Source organism: Haemaphysalis longicornis, unplaced genomic scaffold (assembly GCF_048455015.1).
Source record: "Haemaphysalis longicornis isolate Haplotype H1 unplaced genomic scaffold, Haemaphysalis longicornis Haplotype H1 scaffold_4, whole genome shotgun sequence".
Taxonomy (NCBI): Eukaryota; Metazoa; Arthropoda; class Arachnida; order Ixodida; family Ixodidae; genus Haemaphysalis; species Haemaphysalis longicornis.
Genome location: NW_027526361.1, coordinates 176,907,264 through 176,919,834, shown reverse-complemented (window position 1 = coordinate 176,919,834; position 12,571 = coordinate 176,907,264). Strand labels below are relative to the sequence as shown.

The window sequence follows — 12,571 nt, the reverse complement described above, 5'->3', positions numbered from 1 at the left end:
CATAGAGGGCACTGCCGCTGTGTTGGTTGTGACCGTGGTTCCGCCCTCGTAGGAGGCGGCGAAGCACCCGCTGGTAAGGCCGCAGCCGATGGAAGGCCCCAATCGGAAGTTGGGGCCTCGCGCGTTTCGTGAGGGCGCCGCTCTGTAACCCTCGGAAGGTCGAAGTGGCCTTCCTCGCGGACTTCTACCTGGATGCGCAGGAAGTCCAGTATTTCGTCCACTTGCTTCGCCCTTTCCGACGAGCTGGCTCTCTCGCTCACTTGCCTCGCACTTCCGGACGAGCTGGCTGCTCCGTCCGACGAGGATGCCTCCTTAGCCCTCTGCCGCTACAGGATCCCGAGGTCGGGTGGCAGGGCCTTCACCAGTACACGATGGAGGACCACCGCGTACTCCGTCGCCGCCACTCCCAGACTCTTCAGAGCGTTTACACGGAAGGATATCTGGTCGTAGAGGTCTCGGAGTTTTCCGACCTCTGAAGAGCTCCGCACAGGGGCCAAGGCGAGCAAGCTGTCGATATGGTCCTCAACGAGCAGGTCGGTCCGGCTAAATCGGGCGGTGAGGGTGCCTATCGCCACATCGTAGTTGGCCTCCGCGAGTCGGATCCCTTCGATTGCCGCCTTCGCCTTGCCCGTCAAGTACGATGTTAGATACTTGAACTTCTCGATGCGAGCCAAGGCGGGATTGCTGTGAATGGTGGCATCGAAATAGTCCCAAAACGCTTGCCAGCTCCGTCGGTCGCCCGAAAATGTCGGGATGTGCGGCTTGGGCAACGAGGCGAAGCGCGCGCTGGTGATAACGGGAGAGACCGCCGGCTGACGCACGGTGGTGATCGAGGCGTCGTCCGGGCGATCTCCGGTTCCCGAACCCCCAGCGACGGCGTGTGGGGTATCAGCGGGCCTTGTGGCAAACTCGACACGCCCCCGAATGTCCACCACCTTAGCGTCCTAATCCCACGAGGCAACCAGATCCGCCTCGAAGTCCTCCTCTCTGAGGCCCTCCTGAATCTTCTGGTCGAGAGCCTTCATCTCCTCATACCTCATGTTGACGAGGTTCAGAGGTCCTTGAAAAGCAACGGGAGGCATGGCCGGATCCAGAAGCAGCGATTCAATGGTGGCAATCCCCTTGGTTATTGCGGCCCAAACCGCCCCACGGTGGCGGCGGACCTTGTCCATAGCAGGAGACTCGCCCAAACCAGGCGACCCGGTGTCCTCGGCACGAGCAGCGGCGGCGGACAGCATTCGATGACGATGCCGGCGGAATGGCGCAGCCTCCCGGGAATCCCAGGCCTTGCGTCCTCGCTGTCTGCGCCGCGTTAAGTCAGGTCTGCTCGTGGGTCGGCTCCCGGGTTTCGCGGCACCAGAATGTCGCGGATCGCGACGAAAGAAAGGAGCCAGACAGCCGGTCGCCCTTTCGCTGCGCTGATGACGAACCAACTGCCCCGAGCACGAGGCGCGAGCCATGCCCGTACCCGCGTGCCCGTGCAGCCCTGCCTCTTTTATTAATTATCCACAACACACCCCTGAAAGGATCGGCCAGAGTCCGCAATTATAGTCCATGACTTGCGCTCCGAGAAGGCGAGCGCCTAAACTTGAGCGGAGTTAGCATCCCGATAGGACAGTCTATCGACTTGCTGCTCCGGGTGAATGATCATAGGGTCCTGCCGCACAAAAGTAGAGCATACCTCCTTTATTTTCTTTCGAGGGTCCGAGTGCGTGCCTCCGGCCTGCCTACTTGATTTTTCATGGATGCACCTGTGTCACCACGGCACTCTGGCAGTGTGCACTTCTCGTTGGAGTGCACTCGTGTTTGATATGTAGGCGATCGCGACATGTATGGGGCCTGTAAATGTTAAATACGTGTAGTGGGCGGTCGCGACGTCTAACTGGAACGTGATTCACCATAGTGAATTCCTCATTGGTTTCTAGATCGACTTTTAAGCAGGATGCACACTGTATGGCCCACATGGAATGAGCTATACCCTGGTAGCTTAGCATCGGTGTCAGCCTCTTAAAGAGCGAGGGCAGCTGGGTTGGTGTCTAGGGACTGTGGAGTTTCAGATGGCACCGTTTCTTTCTGTTCTGAAAGCCTCCACTGTGTCATTGTATGATCACAAATTTCTCTTTCGGAGATTTGCTTCCCGCTTTCCGCTGGGTATGGTTAGATGTGACAGAAGGTTGTTGGGATTTAGGTAACACCCCCTCCACACAGGGCCAGCGATTCCGTGGATAGTGGCCAAGGTAAGTTCCTGCAACCCTGTGAGCATGACATTCACCACTTTATGCTTCCGGCAATCCAATCGCGGGAATCGTGAATGGTTGTTTCCAAGTTGTGTGCCGACCAATCCTAAATCATGCCCACGACGGAGTCAGTTACTGGGTGAATTACATGCTGGAGCTCCTGCTGCGAGATCCACGCAAAAGGGTACCCTAACTCCTTAATAAGTTTTGTTGTGGGAAGAAATCACAGTACTTCCAAAAGCTGATTATCTCAGGTTCCAGCATTCTCGTGCTGAGAACCTCAAAAGAGGAGGCAGCAAATCACCATCACCAACAGGCTACCCAGGACTACCCCAGGGGGAAGGCCTCTTCCACTGACTTCCAACCGCTCCTATCCTACGTCGCTTGAGCCCGCTGTTCCCCACCGAACTTCCCAATTACATCCCTTCTCCTAGACCCCTGTCTTGGTAGCCACTCTGTATCTTAACTGACTGTCGGTTGTCGTTTCGTCTAAGTAAACATCCAGTCCAAGACCATTTCTTTTGCTTTACTTGAACTGTGATATCACCTACTCGAGTTGGTTTTCTGATTCACGAAGTTTGTTTCTTGTCTCTGTATAGTGCTGCTAACACTGTTCGTTCCATGTCCCGTTGACCCGATCTAAGTTTGCTTTCTTATTGGTAAGACACCATTTTTCAGCTGCATATGTCATCACCGGTAGTATGCACTGGGTGTGTATTTCTCATGACTTACTTTTCTTTATTTGGGAGTGCTTGCCGAGTGGTCTCCACCGCATGCCTAGGCTGCGCCGGATTTTTCTCTCGTGGTTGTGGTCAGCACTAACCATCTGTCCGAAGTAGTTAAATCTGTTATTTCTTCTAGCGTTCGGATTTTTCTCTCGTGGTTGGGGTCCGAGGTCGCTATATTCTTTTACTTCATCTAGCGTGCGGTTTTCTAATCCGGAGAAAACGTTTTCAGCTTGCCTATTCCTCATAACTTTAGATTAATTCGTATTTCTTTTCAGTCGCTGTGCCGTGCTTGCTTATTGTAGTTCTCAAACATTTTTCTGGTGTTCTTCAGTCTAACTCAGCAAGAATATGTGGTGTGCAAAGCCTAAATGACCCAACTATTCTCTGTTTACCCTTAATCCAGTGTTATCCAAGTCAAGCTTTCTGAATACTCCCCATAAATGCTGTGTTGACTTTTGGCGACCTTGTATCTCCCTGTCTTACTCTCTTTCGGGTCGGGAATTTATCGCTGTGCCTGTGAATTGTTATCGCCTATCCGGGGTCACAACTTGGCCTAAGTAGATATATTCGCTTACTACTTTCATGGCCTCGCCACCTATCTCAAACCGCTGTGCTGTGTTGAGGTTATTGATCAGTACTTCAATTTTCTGCATATTAATTTTCAGGCCTACGGTCCTACTCTCTTTGTCCAGTGCGGTAAGCATGCTTTGCAATTCCTCCCCCGAATTACTTAACCATGACGCAGAGATAATTCGGAGGATAACAATGGGGTGGAGTGCATTCGGCAGGCATTCTCAGATAATGAATGGCAGCCTACCATTGTCCCTAAGAAGAAAGTGTATGACAGCTGCATGTTACCGGTACTCACCTACGGGGCTCACCTACTTGGAGGCTCACTAAGAGGGTTCAACCTAAATTGATGACGCTTCAGCGTGTAATGGAACGGAAGATGATAGGTGTAACATTAAGGGACAAGAAGAGAGAGGAGTTGGTCAGGGAAGAAACGCGTGTTAAGGACATAGTAGTAGACATTAAGAAGAAGAAATGGATGTGGGCAGGGCATGTAATACGAAGGCAAGATAACCGTTGGTCATTGAGGGTAACAGAGTGGATTCCAAGAGAAGGCGAGCGTTGCTGGGGGCGGCAGAAAGTTATTTGGTGCAGATGAGATCAAGAAGTTTGCGGGGATAAATTGGTCGCAGTTAGCAAAGGACCGGGGTAATTGGAAAATAATGTGAGAGGCCTTTGCCCTGCAGTGGGCGTAGATGGGCTGGTGATGATGACATCCCCTATATATATGCCGTTAAAGTCTCTTGTAGGTCTCTTCTATTCCCTTGTCTCTTAATGCTATAGCACCACTGCAGTCTGTACAAAGTAAAACGCTCACTCATAGTCTATAAATACCATGTAAAGGTGTTTAGTGTGTTCGAATTGTTCTATCACTTCATTGACAACATGGATGTGATCCATAGATGAGTACCCTTTCGTAAACCCAGCCTTTTCTCTAGGATGTTGGGAATCCAGGCAGTCACCTAGGCGGCTAACTATAACTTTGGTAATTAGCTTATAAACCACTCAGAGTAGGCTGATTGTTCTGTAAGTTTAATATCTATGGCATCTAACTTTTTACAAATCAGAGTAATGTTGGCCTTTTTCCTGGCAATGGGCACTTTTTGAGTGGTTATGCATTCCGGAAATAGTACTGCCAGATTTTTTAGTACACTATATCCTCCCTCCTTTAAAAGATTTGTGTTTATGCTCTCGTCACCTGTAGTTTTTCGTCTTTTCACGCCTTTGAATGCCTTTCCCAACTACTCTTTAGCTACTAGTGGGAGACTACAAGTTGAGCTTGCATTTTCAGTAGTTTCCGCTGGTCTGACGTCGCAGCACAGAGTCTGGTGCAGTGTCGTTCTGCTACTTTCATTAACTCGTTCAGTTTGTACGCAATGCTACCCTGCTTGTTCCTGAGGGCGCACACTGTTTTTGCTGATGATTACCTTCCTTATAGTTGCTTTAAAGCTCCCTCTGATTTTCAGCATTTACTCCATCACTTTCAGGTTATATGCCCTATTATCATTTGTGATACTTCAGTTAATCAATTTAAACAGCTCTCCTAACTCCCCTCTATCCGCCGTACTTAACGATTAATCAATTTAGACAGCTCTTCTAACTCACCTTCATCCACCGTACTTAACACTTCCTTGTCCTTACGTTTCGCAATTAGTCCCCTCGTTATCTTAGTTTTCCGGTGCGTTTTCAATATGCTGCTTCCCCAACAGCAGCTGCAGATTCTGTGACTGCCGTTGTTAGGTTGTCAGTCATCCTGCCTACACAATCCTCGTTCTCGTCGTTTGGAAGCGCGAAGTTGGTTTGAGGGGTTATTTTAAACTCCGTCCTGGATCTCACTGACTCATGCTGGGTTTCTTATTTTTCACTAGTTTCCTTGTTTACCTTTTATAACCTTACCATGCATGTAACCATCCAGTAGTCGCTGTTCAATATCATACGTAGCCGTTATACGTCCTGCACAATACCTGGGTTATCACTTAAAATGAAGTGGATTTAGTTTTTTGTCGTACCATCGTGGCTTTTCTGTTGCGATTGTCTTTTCCAAAGTTCCCCCTCACCTTTCTCCCATTTGCGTTTACCGACTTTGGCGTTAGTCTCCTATCGCAATCGTGAAGTGTATTATGCCCTTCTGTATAGCTGATTCCACGTCCTTGTACCAAATGGGTACGGCTTCACTCTGCGTAAAATTGAAATGTTAAACCTGCTAGGTATTGATTACGCGGTGACTACCATTGTGGCGTTTTTGGAACACAAAGTAAGGTGGACGGCCCATGGTTTGTTCTCCAAAATGTCACCAGAAGAACTCATGCAACGTCCCGGAAATCCCAAACAAAGCGTCTAAATTGTGCAAGCAAGCATTCTCGGACCAAGCGAAATAGCTCCCATTACGTTTGAAGGAGACACGACGCCACGATCACGCAGGCGAAATACCTTGTTGCCTTTATATACTAACTCGGCATGTATGCCAAAAGTGCGGGACGGTGGAATCAGATGTGCACCCAACGCCAGAGGTGCGCAAGCGTCGAATGTGCAGACTTCAGAACACGACTGAAAGACGCTGGTGCCATCCCAGGTGGGCGCAATGCGAAGGAAACTACTCCACCGGCACAGAGAATTGCAAGCCCAAGCTACTTTAGGCGGGGATGCCCCCTCCCCCCCCCAAGGGAATCAGAATTGATGCAAGACAGAAGCGACAAAGATGGTTCAGCAAGGAATGGCCGACGCTGGTGGAAGTCCACAACCAAATGGAGAGAAGCAACAGAAGTACCACACCACAAGCTATAGAAACATTCCAGAAATATAAGACACCACTCACAACAGCACGAAAAAAACCGAGCAACGCCCCACGAATGCCAAGAAACAAGAACAGCAACCAGAGAGAGGCCTGCATAAAGGAGGTGGTTGGGCTTAGCCGATTCCCTGCAAACAAACAACGTGAAAATAGATAAGATACCATCCCAGGAAGAGCAGCTAATTATGTAACGTAAACAACAAATAGAGGGACAAGACAGGACAACTAACTCCTTAAGATCACAAATCAGTAAAACAAAACTGCAAAGAAGTGTAAGCTCTGTTATGAGCACAGCGACGACAGAGCGTGTAAGGAAGGTCTACCTATTCGTGCAATGGCACAGAAGCGCTGCAGGACCGCAAAGCACTCGGGGAATTTTTCGTGAACAGGCATCAGGACCTCTTAACAATAATTTAATGTATACAAACTAACGTGACTAGCCGACTAGCCACACGCCGTGACGTTTCACGGCAAAAGAAACGAACAAACGCAAGGTCACCATTATATTTGAAATCACCAAGCTCTCCAGGCAGATCTAGACGTCAGGGAAACAGATGCGCCCAATCCGATCAGATTGAGGAAAGAGCAGGAGAGGCAACACGAGCGCCTCGAAATTGACAGTGGAACTGTCGACGCGTGGCCAAAGAGAAATCGCTGCTCCAACCCGACGATTCATATCTACAATAAGCGGGGCCAACATCAATATAAAATGTTACGACAGGATTCAAGAGATCACATATCACACATGTGCGGCTGATCCCATATTTTTGGGAAGACATTGTGATAATCACGCACAATTAGGAATAACATCGGCGGAGACGACGTGAATCGAGGTAATACCGCGCAAAGGAACCAAAAAGGGCACACCCATAGTGAACTTATACCGTTCGCCGAGAAATCCATGAGAGACTTTTGATGACCTGTTCGGGAAAACGAAAATGTAAGCTGGCGACAACAAAACCCTTATCATAGGTGGTTTTAACTCCCCACACATGTACGTGTACCTGCGATGAACCAAAAGAGTCGGACAATCGAAACGTAAGGACTCGAAATCACCAGTAACACCATGCAACCAACCAGGCAGCCTAGGCAGGGGAGAGAGACCCATGTCCGGACCTGACAATGATAAGTAAATCGGACCAAAGTGCCACATAGATAAACACGATAAACATCCTTGCGGGAGAGCATTGTGTAGTTAACATCCTCTCACCAAAGCACGTTCCAGCAAACTACTACGCAAAAAAGTCAGGGAAACATATTGCACAAAGTTCACGAACAAGTGGAACGCAAATGACGAAGCAACACGCATCGAAGACGTCACACCATGGACAAACAAAATCGAAGCTATAGAACGGAAGCACACCAGAAATAACAAGAACAGAGCTATTTTCAAAGCTATAGAGTGTGTTCAGGAAACTTACGAAACGTTTGTAAAGGCAAAAGTGAAAAAAAAAGCTGAAACTACACATACAAAACATCACAAAACAAGCACAAGAGCGCGCCAAGAAGTTAGCGATAGAGATCTGAGACACATTTTGTGCAAGACTCAAATCCACCTCGAGTACATCAAAAGCATTGTCGCTAATGAAGAATATGATGGACCGAAGGAATACGAAAAGGGCCAAAAACCACAACGTTAGCCGAATAGCACACCGCTTATTTTGGCAAGATGCTGACCTTCGCGAGCCACTCGAGCAAAAACAAGGGTCAACATATCCCCCAGAAAACCAAAGTATGGAGATAACGAGGGAAAGCAAACGCAATAAAAATAGGCAGACACCCAATCAGAAGAGGAACTTGACGCCATAACATCCGGGAAAAACAGCGCACCGGGGAACGACGGCATCACACCACACACCATGCTCAGAAACTGAGTATACACCCAAGTGACTGTCTGTACTACATACATAAGCGCAATGAATGGCTAAGCTAAGCATTGATGTCAAGTTGACGGAAACATTTGAAAGTAGTCCTGCTCCCCAAAGGAAGGGGCGCCGCTAAGTACAGAGAACTTCAGACCTGTTTTCCTTACTTCATGTCTGGGGAAGGTGTATGAACGAAATATTACAAATCGGCTAACCAACTACCTGAAAGACATCCACCTCTTTACAGACAGTGTGATTGCTTCAGACGCACCTGACTACACCAGATACCTTCGTCCCAATGAAAAAGGCAACCTTTGAGGTGCCGGGTGAAAATGTTATCCTCGCAAAGGAGCTTGAGCTAACATTCGACAACGTCACTCACTCAGCAGTGCGAGAAGCCCTCAACCGCTTATGATGTGGGGGAAGAATCTTCATCTTCGTTGTATCCTGCAGTAAACTTAGGTTTGTTGGCGAGGTTGCGTGATGTCCATCGTGAATGCATGCGACGAACGTACGATGCAGCAGCAGAGATCGATAGTAAGAAATTATAACAAGTATTCACAGGAATTCACATAGGAGACATTGAAGACGAAACAAAACAAAGGACAACGGAGTAGAAAAGAACTACTTCACCGCGTACGAAGAGTATTGCCGCACAATCCCTGATAGGGGCCCACATGCCAAAACGTTGCCAGCCTCCGCACGGTTGGCGAGGTAGAAAGCGCGGGGATCTGGTGGCCAGGAGCCACCACGGGAGCTGTAGACGACTCGATAAAGTTTTCTCCACTCCTTCAACCATGCAGCCACCACACATCATCACACGAACTAGTTGAAAGCATTGACCCCCGCCCCCCTTTATCCTTGACGGTCGGGAGGAAAGCAAAGATTTCTCCCGGCGTACTCAGGGAACAAAACACTGGCGCCGGAGGCGACCACCCGTTTCGCTCCTGCCGCCGGAGAGACACGGAACAATGTACGCAACCGCTTATAATAAACAATGGAAATAGAAGGCGAGCCACCTCTACACCTTCCTTAGGAACCGAACGGCGACGGTCAGCGTGAAAAATTTGAAAACCGTAGTTTTCAGTCACATATATTAACTCCACAAGGCTCTATCATCTTTTCAGAAGGGAAAACGTTTGGGCGTGTTGGTTCATAGCCGCACAGAAAACAAGCGTAATAAAAAAACAGAGGACGAGGCGTGGACAGGACAACCGCTAACTTTCAACAATTGGTTTATTTTAGAACCAGCGCATATAAACACGCCTGGCTAGCATGAAGACGGGAAGGAAAGAAAAACATCAAACTGAGGAGCGAAAGAAGAAAAACAGTTACTTGCCGCCTACGACAAGAAATCCAGCTCAAGTTTCGATAACGCCACACGTTTTAGCAAGCCGTCTGTGGCCTTATCCAAGCTTGAGCTGGATATCGTTGTGATTTTTTCCGTTCCTTTTTTGTCTCTTCAATCTAGCTAGGCGTTTTTATATGCGCTCTTTCTGAAATAACCCAAGTGCTGAAAGTTAGCGCTTGTCCTGTCCACACCTCGTCCTCTGCATTTCACTGCCCTTGTTTTTTCTGTGTCCCTGATCTCCCCAATTTGTTCAACGTCGTGATGTTGAAGATAACTCACCATCTCCTTGAAATAGCCAACGTACGAACGGTTATCTGTGCTTCCGACGTCACAATGTAGCCAAAACGGGCTCATTTCAGGGCACAAACGAGCACGTCCAAAACGCTTTTGATTTGGCAACAAAACTCGCAGTGGAAAACTGCCTCAAGTGTGCCCCTGAAAAATCTGAAAGGATGAAAATACCATGTACAAGCAAAACAATCCAATGCCCACAACCCATCACCGTAGGCACCGAACCAATAACCGAGAAAATCCGGATACGTATGCTTCAAATGGCAATCAAAAGTAACGGTAGAGCAGACGAAACAATTATCCGTTGAAGGAAAGCAACATCCCAGCTCACCAAAGTTACTCAGCGCCTCACAGAAAATCGTAACTGCGTGACGGAGCAAGACACCGTACGACTAGGGGAAGCATTGGTTATGAGCCGGACAGCGTCCAGCGTTCCTAAATTGGCGTGACAAAATTTGATAAACAACACGTCAACCTCCCAATTCGAACCGCATATAAAACGGCTCAAAATCTTCCTCGTTTCACAACACACAAAAAATTGCAAGAAGTTAGGTTTGTACAACAGTTCTCCCTAAATCAGAAATTACCTTCTGTCGGCACAAAAACAACGTTTCGGAACGAACGGACAGAAAAGACTAGAACACGGGCGGTAGGCGACCCAGCAGAACGGAAGATCCCATGGAAGGAACACGGGCTCAACCCGGAACAACGAAGTCCTATCAAAGCCCTATATCTCCTGAAAAACCTTGTTCCTTATTATACATAATAAAGCACAAAACGTACGCGTCTACTTTCACCACTGAAAGTTTGCCAACCATAAAAAAACAGTGTACGTCGCTGCAGACAGCATTGATGACACAAGAATCGCATCTTTGGTAAATACCAAGGAGATAATGAAATCTCTCGTGAAGAAAAACACCACGATAACGCACGCCGCAACCGCAGCAATATTGCTTGTCATACGGATTAGAGAGAAAAAGCACCGAAGCATAAACGTTATAACAGACACCTGAAAACCTACTTCCCGGTAAACTGGAGAAGACCTGGAACATCACATGGATCCCAGGTCACGGATGTCACGCAGACGAAAACGCAGCGAACTAAGCGGTGTGCGGTCAGAGATATCCGACAACCGCGGAAGTCTTCAAACGTCCGTTCGAACCTTCAGCATGTGGAGGAACACTCCTCGTGGCGCGAATGTAAAGAGCTTTCTACCATGCTCCCCACAAACCGGATGCAGACCTACTACGGGAAATACAGGCAAATACTTTCATCCACATACCCAAGTGAGCGAAAAGGCTCTGGGACAAGCACCCGGAACTGACAGAAAACTGCAGGGCATGCGGAGAAACTGCAAAGCTTTTCCACACAATTGGAGCGTGCCTCCGAATGTGCAGGTCAGCCCACGGCCCCAACGATTCCCCATGCTATACTCTACTAATTCAGAGGAAGCGGCCCTTAAGCGTATTCCCAAACCATATCCCGTAGGGCCCCAAGATCACCACACCCACTTTAAACAGCGACGTCACTCCGTGACGTCACTTTCTCTTCGTGCGCGACTTCATGCGACGTGGATTTTTTTTTCTCGTTTTGGGTGGCGGCCGATGGCGTCGCTCCGTGCGCGAAGCTGGGGCTACGGCGATGGGGAGCTGACGCACATTTGTTAGAAGTTAAAGGCCCAACCACATGCAGCGTACTTTCGGCGTTTTCTCGCGTGGCAACGCGAGCTGACACGCGAGCAACGCCGAATGTCTACGCTCGCCAGATATCGGCATCGATGCAGCGCGAGAAAGCAGCGGAAAGCGGGCCATCTGGCGCCATCTGGCGTACACAAATGCAACCGGTGCAACTGCTTGATCGCGATTGAAACGTGCCGTGTAGCAACGGTAGTGCGTCGAGCGCGTTCGAAAACTCGGTCGCGATTCACTTCAATCGCGATTGAAAGGGCCCGTGTCTGCGCGTTGCCGCCGAAAGACGCTCGTGCGACGCTTGATTTCGCGTCCATGAGGTTAGGACTTTAACCTTTTCGTACCTATACGTTCCGGAAAGCACTCTCATTAAAGTAAAGACAAAAATTTGTTTTGGTCTTTTGTGGTCGCGCTGCTTAGCGGCGGTCGATGGTTTCGCTCCGTGCGCGAGCATGACGTACGCGCTTGGAAGCTTCAAGCACGAAGTATACCTTTGCATACCTGTTCTCGCTTCTCACTCTAAGCACTCTCTTGCGAGCCTGCAGACGCTCGTGTTCCATCCTGTTGCTAGTTAAGCTAGCGCTGAGCGCTTTGCTCTAAGTGCGCGCGCAGGTGGACGCTTTTTCACGTACATGTGGTCATTGTTTACGTTCCTGAAAGCGAACACTCTTGATCATTACAGTGAAGACTAAAATCTTTTTTTGACTTGGGTGGTCTTTTGGATTCCGTACCGAAGCGCAGAACGTTTGCTCCCACTCGGTCGAAAGCACACGCGTACGTCGGTCGCTCATCTGCTGTTAACATCAGCGAGCGTGTTGATCCGTTTTTATAATTGTGTCATTACCGTCAAATCTGAACAAAGTTAGATAAGATGACGAACGAAGAAGCACTTAGCACAACTTTACTTGCTACTTGATTTAACCTTGATGTTATGTACCGACTGCAGCTTCATGGGTATTCAAAGTGTGAGCAAAGCAAATTTAGTGGCTGCCTTGATACTGAGAGTACCGTCGAACTTCACTTGTAGGTTAAATGGTAAGGCACTGTGGC

The 12,571-nt window shown here is 48.7% G+C and overlaps 1 protein-coding gene across 1 annotated transcript; it reads right to left on the bottom strand.

The window, feature by feature from the left end:
- Positions 1–326: 326 nt before the first annotated feature.
- Positions 327–1,172, bottom strand: LOC144180115 (uncharacterized). The gene is made up of 2 exons (XM_077708511.1): positions 955–1,172; positions 327–897 (listed from the first exon to the last, which is right to left on the bottom strand). The coding sequence occupies exons 1-2, from the start codon at positions 1,170–1,172 to the stop codon at positions 327–329; spliced, it is 789 nt and encodes a 262-aa protein (XP_077564637.1).
- Positions 1,173–12,571: the final 11,399 nt, after the last annotated feature.

What these genes read in the sequence shown, in the direction of transcription:
- LOC144180115 (XM_077708511.1), bottom strand. Translation starts at nt 1,172, where the DNA reads ATGGACAAGGTCCGCCGCCACCGTGGGGCGGTTTGGGCCGCAATAACC. An exon ending in GAGGCGGATCTGGTTGCCTC is followed by an intron (nt 898 to 954) that starts GTGGGATTAGGA and finishes GTTTGCCACAAG; the next exon opens with GCCCGCTGATACCCCACACG.